Source organism: Lithobates pipiens, unplaced genomic scaffold (assembly GCF_037356315.1).
Source record: "Lithobates pipiens isolate NorthernLeopardFrog02 unplaced genomic scaffold, aLitPip1_a1.2 Scaffold_23, whole genome shotgun sequence".
In the NCBI taxonomy this organism is placed as follows: domain Eukaryota; kingdom Metazoa; phylum Chordata; class Amphibia; order Anura; family Ranidae; genus Lithobates; species Lithobates pipiens.
The window spans coordinates 34,394,632-34,418,909 of NW_027507785.1; the positions used below are offsets into that span (position 1 = coordinate 34,394,632).

Sequence of the window (24,278 nt, forward strand, 5' to 3'; positions counted from 1 at the left end):
AGTCCCGGGGGCGTGATAAAGGCAGTTTTATTTCAGTCTCATTCCCTCACTGGGACTATCCAGTAGCTGCTCGCCAGGTCGAGAATAGAGAAAGGTTTAGCTTGGCCCAGTGCCATGAGTGACTCCTCCACCCTGGGAAACAGGTAGCCCTCCCAGTAGGTGCAAGCGTTTAGCTTACAATAGTCCATAGATAGTCTGCACAGAATTTCAGACGCCCATATTTCTTCCCTACTAAGACAACAGGAGTAGCCCATGGGCTGTGGCTCTGACAGATGAACCCACTCTTACGGATCAGGTCCTTGACCTCCTGGCTGAGGGCCAGGGGGATATGACGGTACTGCTCCCAGATTATTGAAGCATTCCCTGTGTGGATCGGAGGGTCTATTGCCTCGGTTCAACCGCAGTCCTCAGGCTGGTTTCAAAGTAGGTGTTTCTCAAGTAAAGATGAAGAAGATGCTGCTGTGGCAAAGCATAGTCCCGAAAAGGAATGGTCAACCATTCCAGCAGCCGTCTGCATTGCTCCTCATTCAGGGGGGTCATGACAAACTTTCACTCCTGGCTGGGCCCTGGAATTGCAGTGACCGGGGCTTTATGGGACTCCACCATGACCGTGATCCCTTTCAGCTTATTGAGAGCCCTGATAGGCAGAGACCAGACTATCTCTTGGAGGAGTGCCAGGAGCAACTTTTGTTTGGGGGGGGGGGGGTGTATGGACAATCTCCACTCAGGCTGTTGCTTGCCTGCTTGCTGATAGGCCTTGAAGGACTGGACATTAACACATTGAGCCAGACATCTTGCAGACCACAGCCTTGTGCATGCCGGCCTGACTGTTCAAACTTGGTCAGTAAGCGGTGTAAGTCTATATTTTTAAAGACGTTCATGTCCAGGACAATAGGTACTGCTGAGATCACTGGGCTGCGAGTCACCATGACCCCTACCTGTTTTAGCACCTGGTCATCTATCTGTATCTTCACCCAGGTGAAGCCTTCCATCAAGATGGGCAGGTTGTTGGCCATCTTTAGGGACAGCCAGGAGGGGTCCAGCTGGTCCGGCGTCCCAAACCGCTGGGCATAGTACTTCATGATGGTGACCTCAGCCCCTATGTCAACCAAGCAGGACACCTCATGGTCATTGACTAGGGCATTAACTACTGGACTTGGTGCGACCATGGCCTCTGGTTTGATGGTACCTTGTGTCAATGATCCCGGGGGTTGTCCCTTAGCCCCAGGAACCCCTAGTTAACGACGGCCTATGGGTGCTATTGTTTTCAGGCTGGTCATAGTTCCTAACTACATGGTCAAAGAGGCCACACTGCCAGCACCTCCAGTCTGTATTGGAGTAACTTTGTAGAAGATTCTTGCACTTGGAAACGTGGGCCAGCTCTTGTTTGAATGTGGACATCTCTTGCTTCATGGAAGCCATGTTCTGAGTGAGCTCCCTTATCCTCCCTTAGCCATCTGTCGACAGGGGAGAGGAGCCAAGGCCTCTTTGTCACTGCAACAGCTGCATCCGCATCTTCCTGTTCTTGCACCACCATGTGAAGGAAGGTTTGCACTCTAATGTGTTCCTATAAGGCTCTCCAAACTAGCCTGGTCTTCATTCCTATCATAAACTGATCACTCAGTAGTCCTAGACAGTTATATCAGCAGAGCCGTGTACATTTTCCTTTTGTAGGCATTTCCACAAAATCTGGAGGGCTTCCATGAAGTGGGTGAGGCTTTCATCCTCTTGTTGCCTACAAACGAAGAACCTCCGCCTTAACTCCGGGACTATCACGTTCTCTCTGAACAGGCCCTTCAGGCACGCTACAATCTTCCGGTAGCACCATCACCGCTGAACGGGCACCATCCTAAAGGGGGTTGATGGCAAGCTCCACCATTAGCCGGGAGGGAACCTGGTACAGGCACGCAGCACCAGTTTCTCTTTCCATTCAGACAGGGAAATGTTGGACCCATTAAAATCACTTTGTGAGCATCCAGCCATGATCACCACTAGGGATGAGCCGAACACCCCCCCGGTTCGGTTCGCACCAGAACTTTCGAACGGACCCCAAATTCGAACGAACTTTAGAACCCCATTGAAGTCTATGGGACTCGAACGTTCCAAATTAAAAGTGCTAATTTTAACGGCTAATATGCAAGATACTGTCCTAAAAAGGGTTTGGGGACCTGGCTCCTGCCCCAGGGGACATGGGTCAATGCCTAAAATGTTTTTAAAAATGGCCGTTTTGGCGGGAGCACTGATTTTAATGACGATTAAAATGAAAAAAAAAAAGTTAAATATTCCTTTAAATATGGTGCCTGGGGGGTGTCTGTAGTATGCCTGTGAAGTGCCACGTGTTTCCCGTGTTTAGAACAGTCCCTGCACAAAATGACATTAAACGGAAATAACACCATTTAAAACTGCTTGCGGCTTTAATGTTATATCTGGTTCCTGCAATATGGTTGAAAATCATTGAGAAAAATGGCATGGGTAGCCCTCCCTGCCCATTACCAGCCTATTTGGGTCTTGTACGCATATTAAGGGGAACCCTGTACCCATATTTAAAAAAGGAAATGCGTGTGGCCCCCAGGCCCTATATACTCAGAACATCAGTATACAGGCGGTGCAAACAAGACAGGGACTGTGTAGGTTTGTTGTGTTAAGTTGAATCTGTTTGTAATTTTCAACTGGTACATTTTTAAAGTGTAGCTCCAGTCAAAAAAACTATTTTTAAGCTTTTTGGAAAACATAGGGAAGGGTTATCACCCCTGTATAATTTGTTTTGTCGTTCATCTTTTTTCATCTCACTTGCTGTTGTCTCCTTCCGTTTGCAAGTAGGAGATGTTTGTAAGTTGGATGTTTGAAAGTAGGGGCCTGCCCTATATGCTCTGCAGAAATGGCGGAACAAGGTGTTGGTTTTGCCACAACATTGTAAGCCCTCAAAGTGACTCTTGGTGGGCGCTGGAGCGCCCTGCTGTGAACGATTATATCAAGAATTGTAATTACATGCCATTGTTGAACAGTGGTAGAAAAATTGAACTTTGGTGGTTGTGGTGCTGGTGCCACAACACTATAAGTCCTCACCGTTACTCTGGGTGGGAACAGGAAGGGGCCCTCCTGTGAAATATTATATCAAGAATTGTAATTACATGTCCCTGTTAAACAGGGGCAGAAAAATTGGGCCTTAGGCACTGGTGCTGGTGCCACCACACTGCAACCTCTCCCATATACTCTAGTTTTATTGCAGGAATTAGCCCTGCTGCAAAGCATTGCATCAAAAATTGTACTTAAACGCCCCTGTTAAACAGGGGCAGAAAAATTGGGCCTTAGGCACTGGTGCCACCACACTGCAACCTCTTCCATATACTCTAGTTTTATTGCAGGAATTAGCCCTGCTGCAAAGCATTGCATCAAAAATTGTACTTAAACGCCCCTGTTAAACAGGGGCAGAAAAATTGGGCCTTAAGCACTGGTGCTGGTGCCACCACACTGCAACCTCTGCCATATACTCTAGTTTTATTGCAGGAATTAGCCCTGCTGCAAAGCATTGCATCAAAAATTGTAATTAAACGCCCCTGTTAAACAGGGGCAGAAAAATTGGGCCTTAGGCACTGGTGCTGGTGCCACCACACTGCAACCTCTTCCATATACTCTAGTTTTATTGCAGGAATTAGCCCTGCTGCAAAGCATTGCATCAAAAATTGTAATTAAACGCCCCTGTTAAACAGGGGCAGAAAAATTGGGCCTTAGGCACTGGTCCTGGTGCCACCACACTGCAACCTCTTCCATATACTCTAGTTTTATTGCAGGAATTAGCCCTGCTGCAAAGCATTGCATCAAAAATTGTACTTAAACGCCCCTGTTAAACAGGGGCAGAAAAATTGGGCCTTAGGCACTGGTGCTGGTGCCACCACACTGCAACCTCTTCCATATACTCTAGTTTTATTGCAGGAATTAGCCCTGCTGCAAAGCATTGCATCAAAAATTGTACTTAAAAGCCCCCTGTTAAACAGGGGCAGAAAAATTGGGCCTTAGGTACTGGTGCTGGTGCCACCACACTGCAACCTCTTCCATATACTCTAGTTTTATTGCAGGAATTAGCCCTGCTGCAAAGCATTGGGGCAGAAAAATTGGGCCTTAGGCACTGGTGCTGGTGCCACCACACTGCAACCTCTGCCATATACTCTTGTTTTATTGCAGGAATTAGCCCTGCTGCAAAGCATTGCATCAAAAATTTTACTTAAACACCCCTGTTAAACAGGGGCAGAAAAATTGGGCCTTAGGCACTGGTGCTGGTGCCACGACACTGCAACCTCTCCCATATACTCTTGTTTGATTGCAGGAATTAGCCCTGCTGCAAAGCATTGCATCAAAAATTGTACTTAAACGCCCCTGTTAAACAGGGGCAGAAAAATTGGGCTGATGGCATCACCCAGAACCAGAAATGTTCTTCCAACATATCAGCGGAGGAGGAAGAGGATAGACAATCAACATAACAGGACAGTCACTCAGCATCAGCATAGGCAGTCTTGAAGGGATGTGATATTTCAAAACAAATTATTCTGTTACATCAGCTTCAGGTGCTTCGTAGCTGTGGGTGATCCAAGACTGATTCATCTTGATGAAGGTCAGTCGATCAACTGATTCGGTGGACAGGCGCACCCTGTGATCGCTAACAAAGCCACCAGCAGCACTGAAGGTGCGTTCCGAAAGAACGCTGGATGCAGGACAGGCCAGTAGCTCAATTGCATACTGTGCAAGCTCTGGCCAGTGATCCATTCTCAAGACCCAGTAAGCCAGAGGATTTTCGGTGGGAAAGGTGTCCAAGTCTGACCTTGCCCCTAGGTATTCCTGCACCATGTAAATCAGACGCTGGCGATGGGTGCTGGAACCGATCATACCTTGGGGCTGCGGACTAAAAAATTGTCTGAAAGCATCAGTCAGACGGCCACCTTCTCCACCGCTCCTTCTGACCGATGCCTCAGCAACACGTTGTCCAGGACCAGGAGTTTGTAACCTCCCAGTCTCTGGGAACGCGTCGCACAGACCTTTCTGCAAGGCCTCCCGGAGATGTCTCATCCTCTGCTCCCTCTGCGATGGCAAGATAAGGTCGGCAACCTTACCCTTGTACCGTGGATCAAGGAGAGTGGCCAGCCAGTAATGGTCCCTCTCCTTGATCCGAAGAATACGAGGATCCTTCCGCAGGCTTTGCAGGATCAGGGAGGCCATGCAGCGTAGGTTAGCTGAGGCATTTGGTCCGGAGTCCTCTGGGTCACTAAGGACAACATGATCCGCAGCTACCTCCTCCCAGCCACGTACAAGTCCACGTGTTTCTTGGGACTGTAAATCATCCCTACAAGACTGCTGCTGCTGCTGCTGCTGCTGCTGCTGATGCTGAGTGCCAGCCTCCACCTCCATGCTGACACAATCATCCTCCTCCTCCTCTTCCTCCTCCTCATCCTCTTCCTGTGTGATGGGTGGCACAGCAGGAACACTGTCTGGATAAAGGGGGCCTTGAGAGGCAAGGAAGTCCTCCTCTTCCTGCCTCTGTTCTGCCTCAAGTGCCCTGTCCATTATTCCACGCAGCGTATGCTCCAAGAGGTGGACAAGAGGTACAGTGTCACTGATGCATGCACTGTCACTGCTCACCATCCTTGTGGCCTCCTCAAACGGTGACAGGACAGTGCATGCATCCCTGATCATGCCCCACTGGCGTGGTGAGAAAAAACCGAGCTCCCCTGACCCTGTCCTGGTGCCGTAGTCACACAGGTACTCATTGATGGCCCTCTGCTGCGTGTGCAGCCGCTGCAGCATGGCCAATGTTGAGTTCCATCTGGTGGGCATGTCACATATAAGGCGGTTCTTGGGCAGGTTCAACTCCTTTTGGAGCTCAGCCAGCCGAGCACAGGCATTAAATGATCGGCGGAAATGCACACAGACTTTCCTGGCCTGCTTCAGGACATCCTGTAAGCCGGGGTACCTGCCCAAGAACCGCTGCACCACCAGGTTAAGAACGTGAGCTACACAGGGCACATGAGTCAGTTGTCCCTGTCGGAGGGCGGAGAGGAGGTTGGTGCCATTGTCGCAAACCACCATTCCTGGCTTAAGCTGGCGTGGCGTCAACCACCTCTCGGCCTGCCCCTGCAGAGCTGACAAAACATCCGCCCCAGTGTGGCTCCTGTCCCCCAAACAAACCAGCGCAAGCATGGCATGGCATCGTTTTGCCTGCGTACTTGCGTAGCACCTGGAACGCCTACGAAGCACCGCTGGTTCTGAGGACAGAGCACTGGAAGAGGCCATGGAGGAAGAAGAAGAGGAGGGGGTGGAGGAGAGAGGTGTGTCACAACCAATAGTAGCATTTTGGAGGCGTGGAGGCGGAACACCCTCCAACACTACTGCACCTTGTCCTGCATCCTTCCCAGCTGCCAGAAGAGTGACCCAATGGGCCGTGAAAGACAGGTAACGTCTCTGTCCATGCCTGCTGGACCATGAGTCAGTGGTAATATGCACCTTACCGCTGACCGCCCTGTCCAGCGAGGCAAGGACATTGCCTTCCACATGCCGGTAGAGAGCCGGAATCGCCTTCCGTGAGAAAAAGTGGCGTTTGGGGACCTGCCACTGAGGATCCGCACATTGTACAAACTCACGGAAGGGGGCCGAGTCTACCAACTGAAAAGGCAGCAGTTGAAGTGCTAGCAATTTAGCCAAGCTAGCATTCAACTGCTGGGCATGTGGATGGCTGGGAGTGAACTTCTTTCGTCGCTCCAGCAGCTGGGGCAGGGACATTTGCCTGCTATAATCGGATGTGGGTGTACCGCTAGCAGAGTTCCCGGAAGCACTTGGCTGTGACACACCTTCATTCCTCTCAGAGCAGGTTTCAGAGAGGACTGAAGGTCTAGTGGGGTTGGAGATGCCAGCTGATGAGGAGCAAGGAGAGGTCCGCTTTGTTCTTTGGTGTGGGTCTTTGAGGTACGCTTGCCAACGAGCTGCATGGCAGATCAACATATGTCTGGTCAAGCATGTGGTGCCCAAGCGGCTGATGTTTTGGCCACGCGAGATACGCTTGAGACATATGTTGCAAATAGCAGCGGTGCGATCTGATGCACTCATCTCAAAAAAGGCCCACACCAAAGAACTTTTAGAATAACGTGCAGAGGCAGCGCCCTGCACAGGCGGAGCTCTGCGGTGTGATTCAGTCGGTGTGCTGCCCCTAAGCTGGCCCCCGGAGGGCATCCTGCCTCGTTGGACATGTGCCTCCTCCTCCTCCTCCTCCTCCTCTCTCCTTCCAGGCACCCACGTGGAGTCAGTGCCCTCATCATCCCCTCCCTCTTCATCGCTGTAGCAAACCTGGCAGTATGCTGCAGCTTGTGGAACATGACTGCCAGATTGCTGTCCTTCTTGAGCATCCCCTCTCTCTGCGCTCACGCTACTGCCTTCCTCTAGCTGAGTGTCATCATCAGAGCCCACAAAACACTGGGCATCCTCCTGGAGCATGTACCCAACACTGTGCTCAAAGAGTTCAGGAGACTCCTCAGGAGGACGTGGTGGGTCTAGGGAAGGAGTCACTGATGATGACATTGAGAGGAGGGAAGACGATGCGTTGGCAGCTGCTTTGCTAGTACCCTGAGACTGGGTGAGAGAGGATGAGGAGGATGAAGAGGGCTTGGTCATCCACTCTACCAAGTCGTTGGCATGTTGCGGCTCAACATGTCCAGCTGCCGAAAAGAAGGACAAGCGTGTCCCATGGCCACGTGCTGATGACAATGCACCGCGTCCACGACCAGCACTGTTGTCTCTAGACACAGAGCCTGCTTGCCCTCTTTTATCGGCTCGCGCCTGTCTGCCTCTCCTTGCTGGCCTTCCAGACATGGTAATGGCCTGAAGGGAGTTGGGTAAAAAAGCAGTTGGGTAGTTTATATTGTGCTGGAGGCACACAACACCCACTAACTCCTGCAGATGCCTTTATTATAGAACACCAGAGATAAAGGGGTATATACAGATGTATACTGTGCTGGAGGCAAACACAACTTCCAATAACTCCTGCAGATGGCAAGTGGTCTCAAATAGAGAAGAGCTATGTAGGTGGATATAGCGGTGTGTACTGGGTACAGAGCACGCAGACAGCACGCACAAGCTCCTAACACTACTGACTGCAAGCTCTATTATAAAAGATAGATCACTAGCTATATAGGTGAGGTGAATATAGCGGTGTATACTGCGGTCAGGGCACGCAGACAACAACCACTACACAACAGCAAGATCGAAAATCGTCCGAAAACGATCGGTGTGTACTGTGTTGAAGGTACACAGAACACCCACTAACTCCTGCAGATGCCTTTATTATAGAACACCAGAGATAAAGGGGTATATACAGATGTATACTGTGCTGTGCTGGAGGCACACACAACTTCCAATAACTCCTGCAGATGGCAAGTGGGCTCAAATAGAGAAGAGCTATGTAGGTGGATATAGCAGTATGTACTGGGTACAGAGCACGCAGACAGCACGCACAAGCTCCTAACACTACTGACTGCAAGCTCTATTATAAAAGATAGATCACTAGCTATATAGGTGAGGTGAATATAGCGGTGTATACTGCGGTCAGGGCACGCAGACAACAACCACTACACAACAGCAAGATCGAAAATCGGCCGAAAACGATCGGTGTGTACTGTGTTGAAGGTACACAGAACACCCACTGCTTCAGACGCCAACACACTACACAAGGCCGCCGCGCTGGCGGCCTTATATAGTGTGGGGCGTGCACTACACAGCCTGAGCTATGATTGGCCACAGGCATCCTGCCTGTGGCCAATCATGGCTCTCCTCGCTGCTGGCGCTGCGATTGGCCAAGCATGCGGGGTCACAGTGCATGCTTGGCCAATCATGAGCCAGCAATGCACTGCGCCATCGCAGTACATTGTGGGCCGTGAGCGCCACACGAATTTGGCGCGAACGGACCAAAATGTTCGGACTTCGCCGAACGGACGAACAACCGATGTTCGGGTCGAACGTATGTTCGACTCGAACACGAAGCTCATCCCTAATCACCACATGTAATCGATGGCTGTGCGAACATACATGAATAGCTGCTGCTGCCAACAGCCTGTCATTTCACCATACAGGCTTAGTGGACACAACAATCAGCACACAGCTGTCAATCTCTGCTGCAGGAATCAGATTCTTGCTGCAGGGATTTGCAGGGTGGCTAAATGCCCGTGCGAATGCGCCCATGGGCTCAACCGATGTTTTGGTACAAGGTTAAAGTCAAACATTTAACTGGAATAAAAATAAATAAGTGGAATAAAAGGGCAAATCTGTTAACCTTTTCATGCGCTTCTGTTTCAGGTGACAGCTTGCTCTTTTACTTTCGAAGGGCTGACAATTTCTAGAAGACTCTAAACACACAAACAAACATAGAAAGAAGTGATATATTGAATGGATCTCCATCTGGCAGCATCGTGGCTTTGCGCTCGGGTGATAATCAGCTTTCCTTTTTTTTTTTTTTTGTTTCTTGCCCCCTCTCTATTAATGCCATGAAAATGTACAATTTTGTTTGGCTTAATTACAGTTTACCCGCGTCTGACTTTTCCCGCGATCTGTGACGAGAAAAGACGCGTTGATGTCCTGCCACCGGTGTTATCGCGGGTTGTCATGGCGACAGCTGTTTGGGCAAATTGTGTGTGAAAAGTGAAGATGAGATTCAGCGAGAGACAAAAGGAGATGGTACCCGCAGCTAACAGCGGTATCCATTGTGAATCGCTATCAATGAATTATTCATGGGCCGCAAATGTCGCAGGAGATGGTGCTTTTAATGGCTCAGAATAAATATTTTGCATTTATGCTTTAATTGGTAAGATGGTTGTATTTAGGGCAGGTTATAAGGCATATGCATTATTCTTACATGGGAGAATATTAGAATGTTCAAACGGCAAAGAAAAGGGAATCTGTCATTTACATTGAGGCAAGAAAAGCAAAATCGACAGTATATTTTATGTATATCTAACCAAGTGTAATGATCCAAAACACCTGCCAGACAAAGCAGCCAGGTCAATGACCTCTCTTTTTTATACTGCAGTTAAAGAGTACAGTTTGGTCATTGGTCAATATTATTATTATTATTATTATTATTAATAATAACTTTGGATTGGACAATGAAGTAGCCTTACCACATACTATATTGTCAAAAGTATTGTGACACCTGCCTTTATACCCACATGAACTTTAATGGCATCCCAGTCTTAGTCCGTAGGGTTCAATATTGAGTTGGCCCACCCTTTGCAGCTATAACAGCTTCAACTCTTCTGGGAAGGCTGTCCACGAGGTTTAAGCCCCATACACACTATCATATTTTCTGCTACTTTTTGTCTTCAGATCTGCCAAAACCATGTAGTGTAAGGGCCTGCCTGATTGCATACAAATTGAAACTTCTAAGGTTTGACCTCATATTATATGGTTTTGGTAAATCTGAAGACAAAAAGGGGTTCTATTGGGTTGAGGTCGGGACTCTGTACAGGTCAGTCAAGTTCCTCCACCCCAAACTTGGTCATCCATGTCTTTATGGACCTTGCTTTGTGCACTGGTGTGCAGTCATGTTGGAACAGGAAGGGGCCATCCCCAAACTGTTCCCACAAAGTTGGAAGTATGAAATAGTCCAAAATGTCTTGGTATGCTGACACCTTAAAGTGATACTAAAGTCTATTTTTTTTTTCTTTACAAATAATAAACATGTCATACTTACCTGCTCTGTGAAATGATTTTGCACAGAGCATAGCCTGGATCCTCCTCTTCGGGGGTCCCTCTTTGGTGCTCCTGGACTCTCCCTCCTGTTGATTTTCCCTACAGCAAGCAGCTTGCTATAGGGACACCCAAGCTGCAGCTCCATGTGTCTATTCAGACACAGAGCTGTGGTTTGGCCCACCCCCTCTCTTCTGATTGGCTAACTGGCTTTGATTGACAGCAGCAGGAGCCAATGGGGTGTCTCAGCAAATCAGAAAGGAGAGTCCTGGACAACTGAGACACTCGTGCACATCGCTGGATAGAGATGGAGCTCAGGTAAGTATTAGAGGGGCTGAGAGGGGCTGCTGCACACAGAAAGCTATTTAACTTCATGCAGAGAAAGCATGAAGATAAAGAACCTTATGCCTTTACAACCACTTTAAGAGTTCCCTAACTGAAAAACAACTCCACACCATAATCCCCCCACCAAAAGATTTGGGCCATAAAGACATGGATAAGTGAGCTTGGGGTGGAGGAACTTGAATGTCCTGCACAGAGTCCTGACCTCGACCTGACAGAACACCTTTGGGATGAATTAGAGCAGAGACTGTGAGCCAGGCCTTCATGTCCAACATCAGTGGCTGACCTCATGCACTTCTGGAAGAATGGTCAAATATTCCCATAGACACACTCCTAAACCTTGTGGACGGCCTTCCCAGAAGAGTTGAAGCTGTTATAGCTGCAAAGGGTGGGCCAACTCAATACTGACTCCTACAGACTAAGACTAGGATGCCATTAAAATTCATGTGTGTGTAAAGGCAGGCGTCCCAATACTTTTGACAATATGGTGTAATTTCTCTACACTGTCTTGTCAGTAAATTACCTTACATTAAGGTTAGATTGACAGCACTATATTATACAGTAGTTCACTGATGGTTATACAGTCTGATTCCTGCTGTGCATAATCAGCAAGCTACAGTGCCTTGAAAAAGTATTCACACATAGTTACATAGTAGGTAGGTAGGTAAGTGAGGTTGAAAAAAGACACAAGTCCATCAAGGCCAACCTATGTCTGTGATTATATGTCAGTATTACATTGTATATCACTGTATGTTGTGGTCGTTCAGGTGCTTAATAGTTTTTTGAAACTATCGATTTCCCCCACTGAGACCACCGCCTGTGGAAGGGAATTCCACATCTTTACAGTAAAGAACCCTCTATGTAGTTTAAGGTTAAACCTCTTTTCTTCTAATTTTAATGAGTGGCCACGAGTCTTGTTAAACTCCCTTCTGCAAAAAAGTTGTATCCCTATTGTGGAGTCACCAGTACGGTATTTGTAAATTGAAATCATATCCCCTCTCAAGCGTCTCTTCTCCATAGAGAATAAGTTCAGTGCTCACAACCTTTCCTCATAACTAATGTCGTGTACACATGGCCGGACTTTGACAGTAAAGGTCTGACGGAACAAATCTGTCGGACAATTCAACTGTGTGTGGACTTCATCGGATCTTTGCTGTCAAAAAATCAGACAGACTTTAGATTTAGAACATGTTTTTTTTAAATCTTTCCGATGGACTCGAGTCCAGTCGCAAAAAATCGTTTCGTCTATATGCAGGTCCGACGGATGAAAACCGACGCTAGGGCAGCTATTGGCTACTGGCTATTCTAGTCCGGTCGTACGTCATCACGGTCAAATCCGTCGGACTTTGGTGTGATTGTGTGTAGACAAGTTCGATTCAACGGAAGTCTGTTGAAAAGTCAGACGGAATTCAGTCCATCTAAAAGGCGGTCGTGTGTACACGGCATAACATCCTTCAGACCTTTTATTAGCTTTGTTGCCCTTCTTTGTACTCGCTCCATTTCCAGTACATCCTTCCTGAGGACCGGTGCCCAGAACTGGACAGCATACTCCAGGTTTGGCCAGACCAGAGTCTTGTAGTTCGGGAGAATTATCGTTTTATCTCTGGAGTTGATATTCCGTTGGCTTTGTTAGCAGCAGCTTGGCATTGTATGTCAATCTACTAGTACCCCCAGGTCCTTTTCCATCCTAGATTCCCCCAGAGATTCTCCCCCCAGTGTATAGATTATATTCATATTTTTGCCACCCAAATGCATTATTTTACACTTTTCTACATTGAACCTCTTTTGCTATGTAGTTGGCCACCCCATTAATTTGTTCAGATCTTCTTGCAAGATTTCCACATCCTGCGGGGAAGTTATTGCCCTGCTTAGCTTAGTATCATCTGCAGATACAGAGATTGAGCTGTTTACCCCATCCTCCAGGTCGTTTATGAACAAATTAAATAGGATTGGTCCCAACAGAGAACTCTGGGGGACCCCACTACCCACCCTGACCATTCTGAGAACTCCCCATTTATCACCACCCTCTGAACTCGCTCTTGTAGCCAGTTTGCAATCCATGTACTCACCCTATGGTCCATGTCAACAGACCTTATTTTGTACAGTAAACGTTTATGGGGAACTGTGTCAAATGCTTTTGCAAAATCCAGATACACCACATATACGGGCCTTCCTTTATCTAGATGGCAACTCACCTCCTCATAGAAGGTTAGTAAATTTGTTTGACAAACACGATTCTTCATAAATCCATGCTGATTACTGCTAATGATACCGTTCTCATTACTAAAATCTTGTATATAGTCGCTTATCATCCCCTCCAAGAGTTTACATACTATTGATGTAAGGCCGCGTACACACGGGCGGACTGTTCGCCCAACTTTGTCCGCTGAACAGTGTTTCAGCGGACAGTCCGCTCGTGTGTGGGCTTCAGCGGACTGTTTCAGCGGACAGTCTGACGAACAAAGTTTTTCGGAATTTCCGTAAGACTGTCCGCCCAAACTTGGTTTCAGCGGACAGTCCGCTCGTGTGTAGGCTCGTTCGACAGACTAAGTTTCGCGCATGCTCAGAAAGGATTTACACGGCGAAGGTTGCATTGCAGTGTATTGGACGTCGAATTTCTCGTCCCGTCGTACATGCCGTTCACGTCATCACGCACGCTTTCAGCGGACTGTTCGTTCATCGTGTGTGGTCAAGTCCGTTCATGCAAATTTTGTTGTGTACGCGGCCTTAGGCTAACTGGTCTGTAATTCCCAGGGATGTGTTTTGCGCTCTTTTTAACCACTTGCTTACTGGGCACTTAAACCCCCCTCAGTCCCAGACCAATTTTCAGCTTTCAGTGCTGATGCACTTTGAATGACAATTGCGCGGTCATACAACACTGTACCCAAATGAAATTTTTATCATTTTTTCCCACAAATAGAGCTTTCTTTTGGTGGTATTTAATTACAGCTCGGAGTTTTATTTTTTGCTAAACAAACAAAAAAAGATGCAAAAAAAAAAAAAAGTAATGTTTAATAGTTTGTTATAAAATTTTGCAAACAGGTCATTTTTCTCCTTCATTGAAGTGCGCTGATGAGGCGGCACTGGTAGGCTGCACTGGTGGGCACTGATAGGCTGCATTGGTGGGCACAGATAAGGCGGCACCGATGGGCACAGATAAGGCGGCACTGATGGGCAAAGATGGGCACAGATAAGATGGCATGGATGAGTGGCACAGATGGGTGGCACGGATGGGTGGCACTAAGGGGCACTGATAGGTACCACTGATAGATGGGACTGATGGGCACTGATAGGTGGCTCTGATAGGTGGCACTGCTGGGCACTGATGGGCGGGACTGCTGGGCACTGATGGGCACTGGTAGATGACACTGATGGGCACAGATATGTGGCACTTGGGTGCAGCACCTTTGTTGAGGCAGATTGTGGGCACTGCTGGGTGGCACTGTGGGCACTCCTGGGTGGCACTGCTGGGTGGCACTGTGGGCACTTCTGGGTGGCACTGTGGGCGGCACTATGGGCACTGCTGGGTGGCACTGACAGGGGGGACACATTTTTTATTCATGTGGAACTGGCAGGGGGCAGGTGGGCACTGGCAGAGGGGCACTGGCAGGGCTGGCCGTGATGGGGACTAATGTCCCCATCACGGCCGTCGGTGATCTCTTTTTTTTTCTCCTCGCGCTGACAGGAATAATAGCCGATTACCGGCTCCGTTGTATCACATGATCAGCTGTCATTGGCTGACAGCTGATCACGTGATAAGGGGTCGGGATCGACCCCTTGCTCGGATCGGTGATCAGGCGAGTCTCATAGGGGGCACACAGGCCGCTCGTGCACGGGACGACATCAATAGACGTAGTCCCGGCAAAGGAGATCTGCGCTGTAGCCGTCATTCGGCTATAGCGTGGGTCTCAAGTGGTTAAATATTGCTACATTGGCTTTTCTCCAATCAGCTGGTACCATTCCAGTCAGTAGACTGTCAGTAAAAATTAGGAACAAAATATATACTATATACATACATATATGTGTGTATATATGTGTGTGTGTGTGTGTGTGTGTGTGTGTATATATATATATATATATATATATATATATATATATATATATATATACACTGTATACCTTTTTAATGGCGCCACTCATGTGACTGGCTGCCTCTCTCCTCCTCTCCTTCTCCTGGCTGACATCAGCGGGGGATTCTCAGCCCCACCCGCTTTGCTGTCAGATCAAGAGAGGAGAGAGACAGGCGGTCAAGTGAGCAATGAGGGGCGCTATAAAATTGGGTATATAGCGGCATATTTTTTACAAAACACATACATTGGGGCACAGTATTTACTATAACAGACGAGATTTTACCAAGAAGACACTGTCATTTTAGCAGCAGGAGGGGAGGGCCAAGGATCGATCTGAGCTGACAGGAAGGGAGGGGTGGGGGTAAAGGACAGAGGAGAGCTACGGATGGCAGAAGCACGTAAATGGTGTCAGGGCTCAGCAGCCATGATAAAGTGTGGTCAGTTTACAGAGGGGAGGGTAGAACCAGGCAGGATCAACAAGGTATTTCAGGTGATACAAGGGGCCAAATGACACAACACAAGCACTGTGCTGTTATACATGCTTTACAGCAGGGATATGCAATTAGCGGACCTACAGCTGTTGCAAAACTACAAGTCCCATCATGCCTCCGCCCCTGGGTGTCATGCTTGTGGCTGTCAGAGTCTTGCTATGCATCATGGGACTTGTAGTTCTGCAACAGCTGGAGGCCTGCTAATTGCATATCCCTGCTTTACATGAACAGGATTTTTTTTTTTTTAGAGCTATAAACACTTTAAGTCCAAGGAGTTGTATGACATCTCCTGAACTTACATTTTTTTTACAAAACACATACACTGGGGCACCACATTTACTATAATAGATGAGATTGTACCAAGAAGACGCTGTGGCTGAATAACCACTTCAAAGTGGAGTTTCACCCATTTAAGAGTCAGCAGCTACAAAAGGTGTAGCTGCTGACTTTTAATAATCAGACACTCACCTGTCCCTCGGGCCAGCGATGCGGGTGCAGGAAGCCCCGCTCCTCTCCGCATCTTCCCCGCGGTGCCAGCATTCTAACTGTGGGAGCCCGGCTGTGGCTTCACACAAGGGCATGCACTGCGCATGTGCAAGGCGTGCTGTGAATGGCCAAGCAATCTTCTGGGACCTGTGACATGTCCCAGAAGACTGCAGGGGGGGAGGTGATCTTCCTTCTGGTACCGCGGTGCCAGGGGAAAAAGTGGGAGCTGTGTGCCTCTAAAAACAGGGCACCTTCTCCCCCCCCCTAAAAAAAAAATTACATGTGGCATGTCGGGGGGTCACCAGCACTTAAAGCGGAAGTTCCATTTTTGGGTGGAACTCTGCTTTAACTCGATGTGCCTGCACTTTTTACAGCTTTAAAATGCAACTTAACTGTATCTGATCACCAAGAAATGAAAACGCTATTTATTTCATTTTTAATATTCAAGGTAAATTCACCCATTCTTGCATGCCTCCATGTTCTATTTTGTTGAGCAATCACTTTGAAAAATTCCCTTCCTAGTATTTCAAGCTGCAGCCAACTTCAGTAAGGGCTGATGATTCTGATGTTGTATTTACTTGCTGGAGTCCATCCGCCCTTAGCCCAGGCATGCCGGCAGGAGAAACCCCCCTCCTCCCCTCCAAGAAGCAACTGAATAAATGGAACAAAAATGTTTATAACAAGGAAATATCATATACTTTCCTATCTATAGTATTTACTAATGCTAGCAGCTTAAGAATGAAAAAATAGGTCATGTTGATTGAAAGAGTTTACTTCTGTTTTAAGCCATCCTACATACCTCCCCCTTCAGCTCATGTGAGTATAAAACTGACACTCCCCCTGCAAGCCTGATATCAGTTTCCAGATGAGTAGAACAATTTTAGGAAAAAAGACAGATCTCCAGTATGTGTGGTAGCTGAATTTGTACATATACTTGCTAACTTCTAGAGAACAAGTAAACTCAGTGTGTGTGTATGTGTGTGTGTATATATATATATATATATATTTGGAATTCTATAAATAAAAGCTTTCTGTTTTGCCTACAGCCACCAAGTCTTATTTCATTCTCTGGCTGTCAATTACCCGGACAGGTTTCGGTATAACAGACTGTTCTGGGAAAACGTCAACTGTCATATTTTTAAAGGAGAACTCCCGGGAATTCTCAAAAATCAGCCCTAGAGTGAAAGAGCTGTTTATCTGTGTCTGCTTTCCATGCTATATATTTATTTATTTTACTTTTTTGTCTGTTTGTTTTTGGTACACTTGGCAAATACAATGTTTCATCCATTTTTTTTAACAAGCAAAAAACCCTCAGAGCCGGTTCACACAGGGGCAGCATGACTTCCAGTGCGACTTTGGGAGGCAACATGGACACGACTTGAGTATGAATCACAGCGAGACTTCAACGACTTTAAGTTGCCCCCAGGCCAGGCAACTTTGGCCGTGGCCAATCACAGAATAATCAGCTCTCGAGGGGGAACTCCATGCCAAATTCTAAATAAAAAACAGTATGGGGTCCCCCCAAAATCCACACCAGACCCTTATCCGAGCGCACAGCCCGGCAGGAAAGGGGGTGGGGACAAGTGAGCGCCCCCCCCAAACCGTACCAGGCCGCATGCCCTCAACATGGGGGGTGGGTGCTTTGGGGAAGGGGGGCGCCCTGCGGCCCCCCCACCCCAAAGCACCTTGTCCCCATGTTGATGAGGACAAAGGCCTCTTTCCGACAACCCTGGCCATTGGTTGTCGGGGTCTGCGGGCGGGGGGGCTTATCGGAATCTGGGAGCCCCCTTTAATAAGGGGGCCCCCAGATCCCAGCCCCCCACCCTATGTGAGTGAGTATGGGTTACATCGTACCCTTACTCATTCACCTGAGGAAAATAAATGTGTCAATAATAAAAAAACACTGCACAGGTTTTTAAAGTAATTTATTAGGCAGCTCCGGGGGTCTTCTACCGACTTCTCTGTCCTCTTCTCCCGGTGTCCAGTTCTTCGCCCGGTGTCCGGCCTCTTCTCCCGCTCTCCGGTTCTTCTGCCGGCTCCTCTGCTATCTTCTTCCAGCTCTTTTGCTAGCGGTGGCCTGGTCTTCTGCGTCGTCTTCTCACCTCTTCCTATGATGCTGACACGACTGGAGATTTTATTTTCTGAAAATACTAGCCTATGTGTTTTTCTACAAAAAAGGACAGTTTGTTTGTGAGCAGGCAGGTACTTTTGTAAAATATAATGTCAAATTAACAAGGGATGCCAACCTCGTTAAGGTTAATAAAAAATACAAGATAATAATGTTATTGTGGTAACTTGACACACAAAAAAATAAAATTATATATGGAGATCACTAGAAAATAATTTTCAATAATCCAAAAAAAAGGAGATCTTGATGAAATAATAATAATAAAAAAAAAACTATAAAAATGAATTCTAAACATTATTATAGAGATCGGCCTTTTAAAAATTAAAAGATTATTCATGAGATCAGGAGAAATAATCAAGAATTCATTTGTGAGAACTCTGTGTGAATATGAGCGGAAAAACAACTTCATTATTCTAGCATTATAAAGAAGAAAAGAATGTGCTGCATCAAAAGATCACAGAATTTGCTGCGTGAGGAATGTGCTAGCTCCAATATGAACCCTAGTTTCACCACACCGAGCGCTTCCATCTCGCACTTACTTCAGAGCATGCGTTGTTTTTGGTCTGTCGGAACAGCATACAGACAAGCGGTTTTCCCGACAGGAATTGGTTTCGTCGGAAATATTTAGAACATGTTCTATTTCTAGGTTCGTCAGAATTTTCGACGTAAAAAGTTCGATGAGGCATACACACGACCGGAATATACGATGTAAAGCTCCCATCTGACTTTTTCTGTCGGATATACCGCTCATGTGTACACGCTATTATTGTTATCATAGGTGTATTTTAAATGATAGAGACCGAATATCAACCAAAAATCAAGAAAAACACATGATACAAATGTTCTAAATGGAGTTGTAGTTCAGTGAGTGAAATATGTATTTGATCCTCAAGCAAAATATGACTTAGTACTTGGTGGAGAATCCCATGTTGGCAAACACAGAGGTAAGATGTTTCTTGTAATTGGTTACCAGGTTTGCACACATCTCAGGAGGGATTTTGGTCCACTTCTTTACAGATCTTCTCTAAATCCTTAAGGCATCTTGGCTGTCGCTTTGCAACTCGAAGTTTCAGCTCCCTCCATAAATGTTCTACAGGATTAAGGTCTGGGGCTAGGTCACTCCAGTATCCAGGACCTTAATGTGCTTCTTCTTGAGCCACTTCTTTGTTGCCTTGGTGGTATATTTTGGGTCATTGTCATGCTGAAAGGGGGAGGTGGGGGTTGCGGGGGGGGGGGGGTTGGGGTGCACTGTTTCCCCCCCCCCCGCATTGGAAAAATGTATCCACCCCACATTGGAATCCATGCACCCGCCATCCTGAAAGGGGCTGAACGCATGGCGGGTGATGGCAATGGATAGGGGAGGTGGCACCCGTGCACCCTGAGGTTGTATTCACATCTGAGCATTTTCAGCTCGTAAAACACCCAAAAAACGCCTGAAAAATGCCCAACAAGCAAAATAATATTAATTTCAATGGCACCTGTTCCCATGCAGGTTTCCCGCACCATATCCTGGTGTGAACTGGCCCTTAATGCACATTACTGCAGAAATCATTTCAAAAATCATACAAAAAGGCATTTTTTTTAAAATAGACTGTATTCTAGAAATCTGGAACAGCCTACACAGATGTCCCTTCATTACAAAAACTCCCTACCATGTATTATACTGCAGACTAGGGATGAGCCAAATACCCCCCCCCCCCCCTTCCCTGTCCGTTTTCCCGTGTTTAGAACAGTCTGACAGCAAAATTACATTGCTAAAGGGAAAAAAAGTCATTTAAAACTACTCGCGGCTACAATGAATTGTAGGTCCGCAATACACATAAAAGTTCATTGATAAAAATGGCAAGGGGATTTCCCCATAGGGGAAATTCCATACCAGGCCCTTCAGGTCTGGTATGGATTTTGAGGGGAATCCCACACCAAAATGTAAAAAAACTGGCGTCTGGGGGTCCCCTTGTTAAAGGGGGCTTCCAGATTCCGATAAGCCCCCTGCCCGAAGACCCCCACAACCATGGGCAAGAGTTGTGGGGATGAGGCCCTTCTCCCCATCAACATGGGGACAAGGTGCTTTGAGGGGCTACCTCAAAGCACCCTCCCAATGTTGAGGGCATGTGGCCCGGTACGGTTCAGGAGCAGGGGATGCTCTCTCATCCCCCCCTCTTTTCCTCCGGCCTGTCAGGTTGCATGCTCGGATAAGGGCCTGTAATGGATTTTTGGGGGGACCCCATGCTATTTTTAAAAAAAAATATGGTGCGGGGTTCCCCTTAAAATCCATACCAGACCTGAAGGGTATTGCGGACCAACAATTCATTGTAGCCACGAGTATATAAAAATAAAAGGTGGTGGCGAAGGGGGTTGTATGATTTCCAAAACCAAAGCGGGTAGGAACCTGCAATAAAGATTGCTAAACTCCTTACAATATATTGAGTGGGCACGTTTTTTTTTTTTTCCCAGAATGAGTCATAGACTTGCCTAGTTTTTGTCTAGTGAGCTTTTTGTCTTTATTGATGTACACATAATCGACATTGCTAAATCAAAAGCTACCTCTGAGGCTTGCTGTAAGCTCTCTGGACAGCCAGATGAAGAATTGTTCTTCTCCCATAATTCAGCTACATGGTTCAGTTCGGAGATTTTTTCTTCATAGTCGATGTGGGAGCTGAGCAACGTGACTTCATAAAACTCCTGTATGTCTGCCAATAAACAGAGGTGAGACATGAATAACCGCAACCGCTGTTATTACACATTACAAATGAAAAAGAACCAGTTATGTTGCCTAATCTATCTATAAAGGCAAACAGCTATTTGCAATAACTACAGTATATCTGAACAGTTTTACTTCCCAGAAAATCATTTATAGCGTTCAGCTGGTTATACAATACAACTTGGTCAACGATCTACCTCCAGACTGCTGATCAAATAATGAAGGGGTTTCATCACACTTTTAAAGTCATCACTCTGCCAGCATCTCTGTGTTGGGCCGGCCTTACACCTATAGAAATTTTTTGAACATTTGGAGAAGAAAGTATAAAAATAATTGAAAAAAAAAAAAAGAGGAACAAATGGGACTGTAATGGTGTTAAACCCCCCTCTCAGAAAGTCCTCATGCTCTGGTACAAAACCCTCTGAGGTCCTCCACAAATTCGACCCATCGAGTTCAGCGATGTGTTGGAGATGTGGGCTTGACATAGGCAGGCTATTCAATATTTTCTGGCACTGGCCTTTGGTAAAACCCTTCTGCCATGAGGTGATACTACTACTTCAGAAATTGGTGGACATGACCCTCCCGCTCGACCCAATACACTATCTATTGGGTCTTCCCTTTACCAGTATTGCTGCCAAGAGAGTTATCTCTCTGTGTTGGTTGTCCAATATACCTCCTCCATGGTCCAGATTGCTCCAACTCATAGTTGACATTAGAAGAATGGAATCTCTCACAGCTACTGAACACAACATTATCCCACAATTTAACAAAATATGGGAACCATAGGGTCAATTGGAGTTTGGGTCTCCCCTCCCAGACTCTACATCCTAAGACAGGCATCTGATTAGCCTTCAAGCCTTTCTACAGGACTCACCATTTATGGCCCTCGCCACCTGTTGTCCCATGAAAGCTCCCTGACAATAGTGTGTTCACTGTATAGGCAATCTGTATGAATGACCTCTTTAATATTGCATGTTTTTTTCATATACGATGTATATTTCCATGTATGCCCTACAGATATCTTATCTGTTCTGTTACTTTGGACATCACATTTGCACACTGTATTCTTGGTTACATATGTCATTTTATGAGAGTGGTGTTTTGCAAAAATAAATAAAAAATATAATTACAAAAAAAAAACCCTCTCAGAATGATTACCAGTACACAGTCATGAAAAAAATGTTTTATATTAGGGATATATATCTCTTTTAAAACCATGGAAAGTTACTTTATACAACTCATATTCAAACCCAAAGCACCTCTGAAGATAGAGGTCCCTCCTAATGTATGTATACAGTATAAATGTATAAATTGTGTTATTGTTTGCAAACCACCATACACATAGTGATTGTACATAAAGTATCACACAATGAAGGGAAAACTCAACCCAACGCGTTTCACAGCCCCAGGCAGGGGAAACAAAGGGAGTGATGCCAACACCTCTTAGATAGGTCTCTAAGCATTAGCAGGCTTGTTTAATATGTGTATTCCTGTTAGAATGCAGGGGTAGGCGGCTGCATCTAATGTATACAGGTAAGGATGAGCCGAACACCCCCCGGTTTGGTTCGCACCAGAACCTGCAAACAGACCTAAACTTCATGTGAATTTTAGAACCCTATTAAAGTCTATGGGACTCGAAAGTTCAAAATCTAAAGTGCTAATTTTAAAGGCTAATATGCAAGTTATTGTCCTAAAAAGTGTTTGGGGACCTGGGTGCTACCCCAGTGGACATGTATCAATGCAAAAAAAGTTTTAAAAACTGCAGTTTTTTCGGGAGAAGTGATTTTAATAATGCTTAAAGTGAAACAATAAAAGTGTAATATTCCTTTTAATTTCGTACCTGGGGGGTGTCTATAGTATGCCTGTAAAAGGGGCGCATGTTTCCTGTGCTTAGAACTGTCCCTGCACAAAGTGTCATTTCTGCAGGAAAAAAGTCATTTAAAATCACTCTCGGCTATAATGAATTGTCGGATCCCTATAATACAGAGAAGTCAATGAAAGTCATTGATAAAAAAAAAAAACGTGGAGTTCCCCCAAATTCAATTACCAGGCCCTTCAGGTCTGGTATGGATATTAAGGGGAACCCCGCGTCAAATTAAAAAAAAATGACGTGGGGTTCCCCCTAAAATCCATACCAGACCCTTTATCCGAGCACGCAACCTGGCAGGCTGCAGGAAAAGAGGTGGGGATGAGAGAGCGCCCCCCCTCCTGAACCACACCAGGTCACATACCCTCAACATTGGGAGGATGCTTTGGGGGTCTGTGACCCCTCAAAGCACCTTGTCCCCATGATGATGAGGACAAGGGCCTCATCCCCACAACCCTGGCCGGTGGTTGTGGGGTCTGTGGGCGGGGGCTTATCAGAATCTGGAAGCCCCCTTTAACAAGGGGACCCCCAGATCCCGCCCCCCTGTTTGAAATGGTAAGGGCTACCATTTCACAAAGAAAGTGTAAAAGAATGTTAAAAAAGACAAACACACTTTTGAAAAAGTCCTTTATTAAAAATAAAAAAATTTAAAAAAGATTCCAGAGGTGGTAATCCACTTTTGCTATCCAGCGACGGATGATCATCTCTCCGGGGTCCAGCGATAGCTGATCTGATCCAGCGACCGGTGATCTCTCCCTCCAGTCCAGAGCAGCGAAGTCCATCCATCCTCTGTCTCCACTGGTAGAGACACTGCGGGGATCCCAGCAACCTGACATTTCTTATATGAGGAGACCCCGCCCCCTCTGACGCAGGGGGGAAAGCCTGGCTTCCCCAATGACGTGTGGATGACCCCGCCCCCCTCTGATGTAACGCAGGTTTCTATTACATCAAAGGGGGGCGGGGTCACCCCCACATCATTGGGGCAGCCAGGCTTTCCCCCCTGCATCAGACCCACTACAGTGCTCCCCCGGCATGCAGCGGACGTGCGCACGCCCACACTATGTATTGCATGAAACAACGTACAGGTACATTGTTTCATGCAATAGAGCCACCCTGCCGCAGTATATATGCGGTGGGCAGTTTTACTTTTGCTGTGGGGTTCCCCTAAAAATCCATACCACACCTTAAGGGCCAACACAGTTTTTTTTCTGCATTTTTCATTGCCAGCATTCTTTTGTTTACATTCATCTGTCAGCAGGGAAGCCCGCTGACAGCTGATGAGTCATCAGTTGTCAAGGACGTGGCTGCTGGCTTCCCAGCCTGCTCCTTAAGGCTAGATTCACACCTATGCATTTTTAGTGCTTTTTGCATTTTGCAGATTTGCACTGAAGTCCATTTAACATGGTTTCCTATGGAACACGTTCTGTAGAGCAAATCTGCAAAATGCAAAAAGCACTAAAAATGCATGGGTGTG

The 24,278-nt window shown here is 46.7% G+C and overlaps 1 protein-coding gene across 1 annotated transcript in view; it reads right to left on the reverse strand.

The window, feature by feature from the left end:
- The window catches only part of LOC143927097 (uncharacterized), a 377,460-nt gene that overhangs the window by 105,391 nt on the left and 247,791 nt on the right, over window positions 1-24,278 (reverse strand). Inside the window, exon 3 of the mRNA XM_077451051.1 lies at window positions 20,781-20,926. Within this exon, the coding sequence (XP_077307177.1) occupies window positions 20,781-20,926 (146 nt within the window). The remainder of the gene's footprint in view (window positions 1-20,780; window positions 20,927-24,278) is intronic.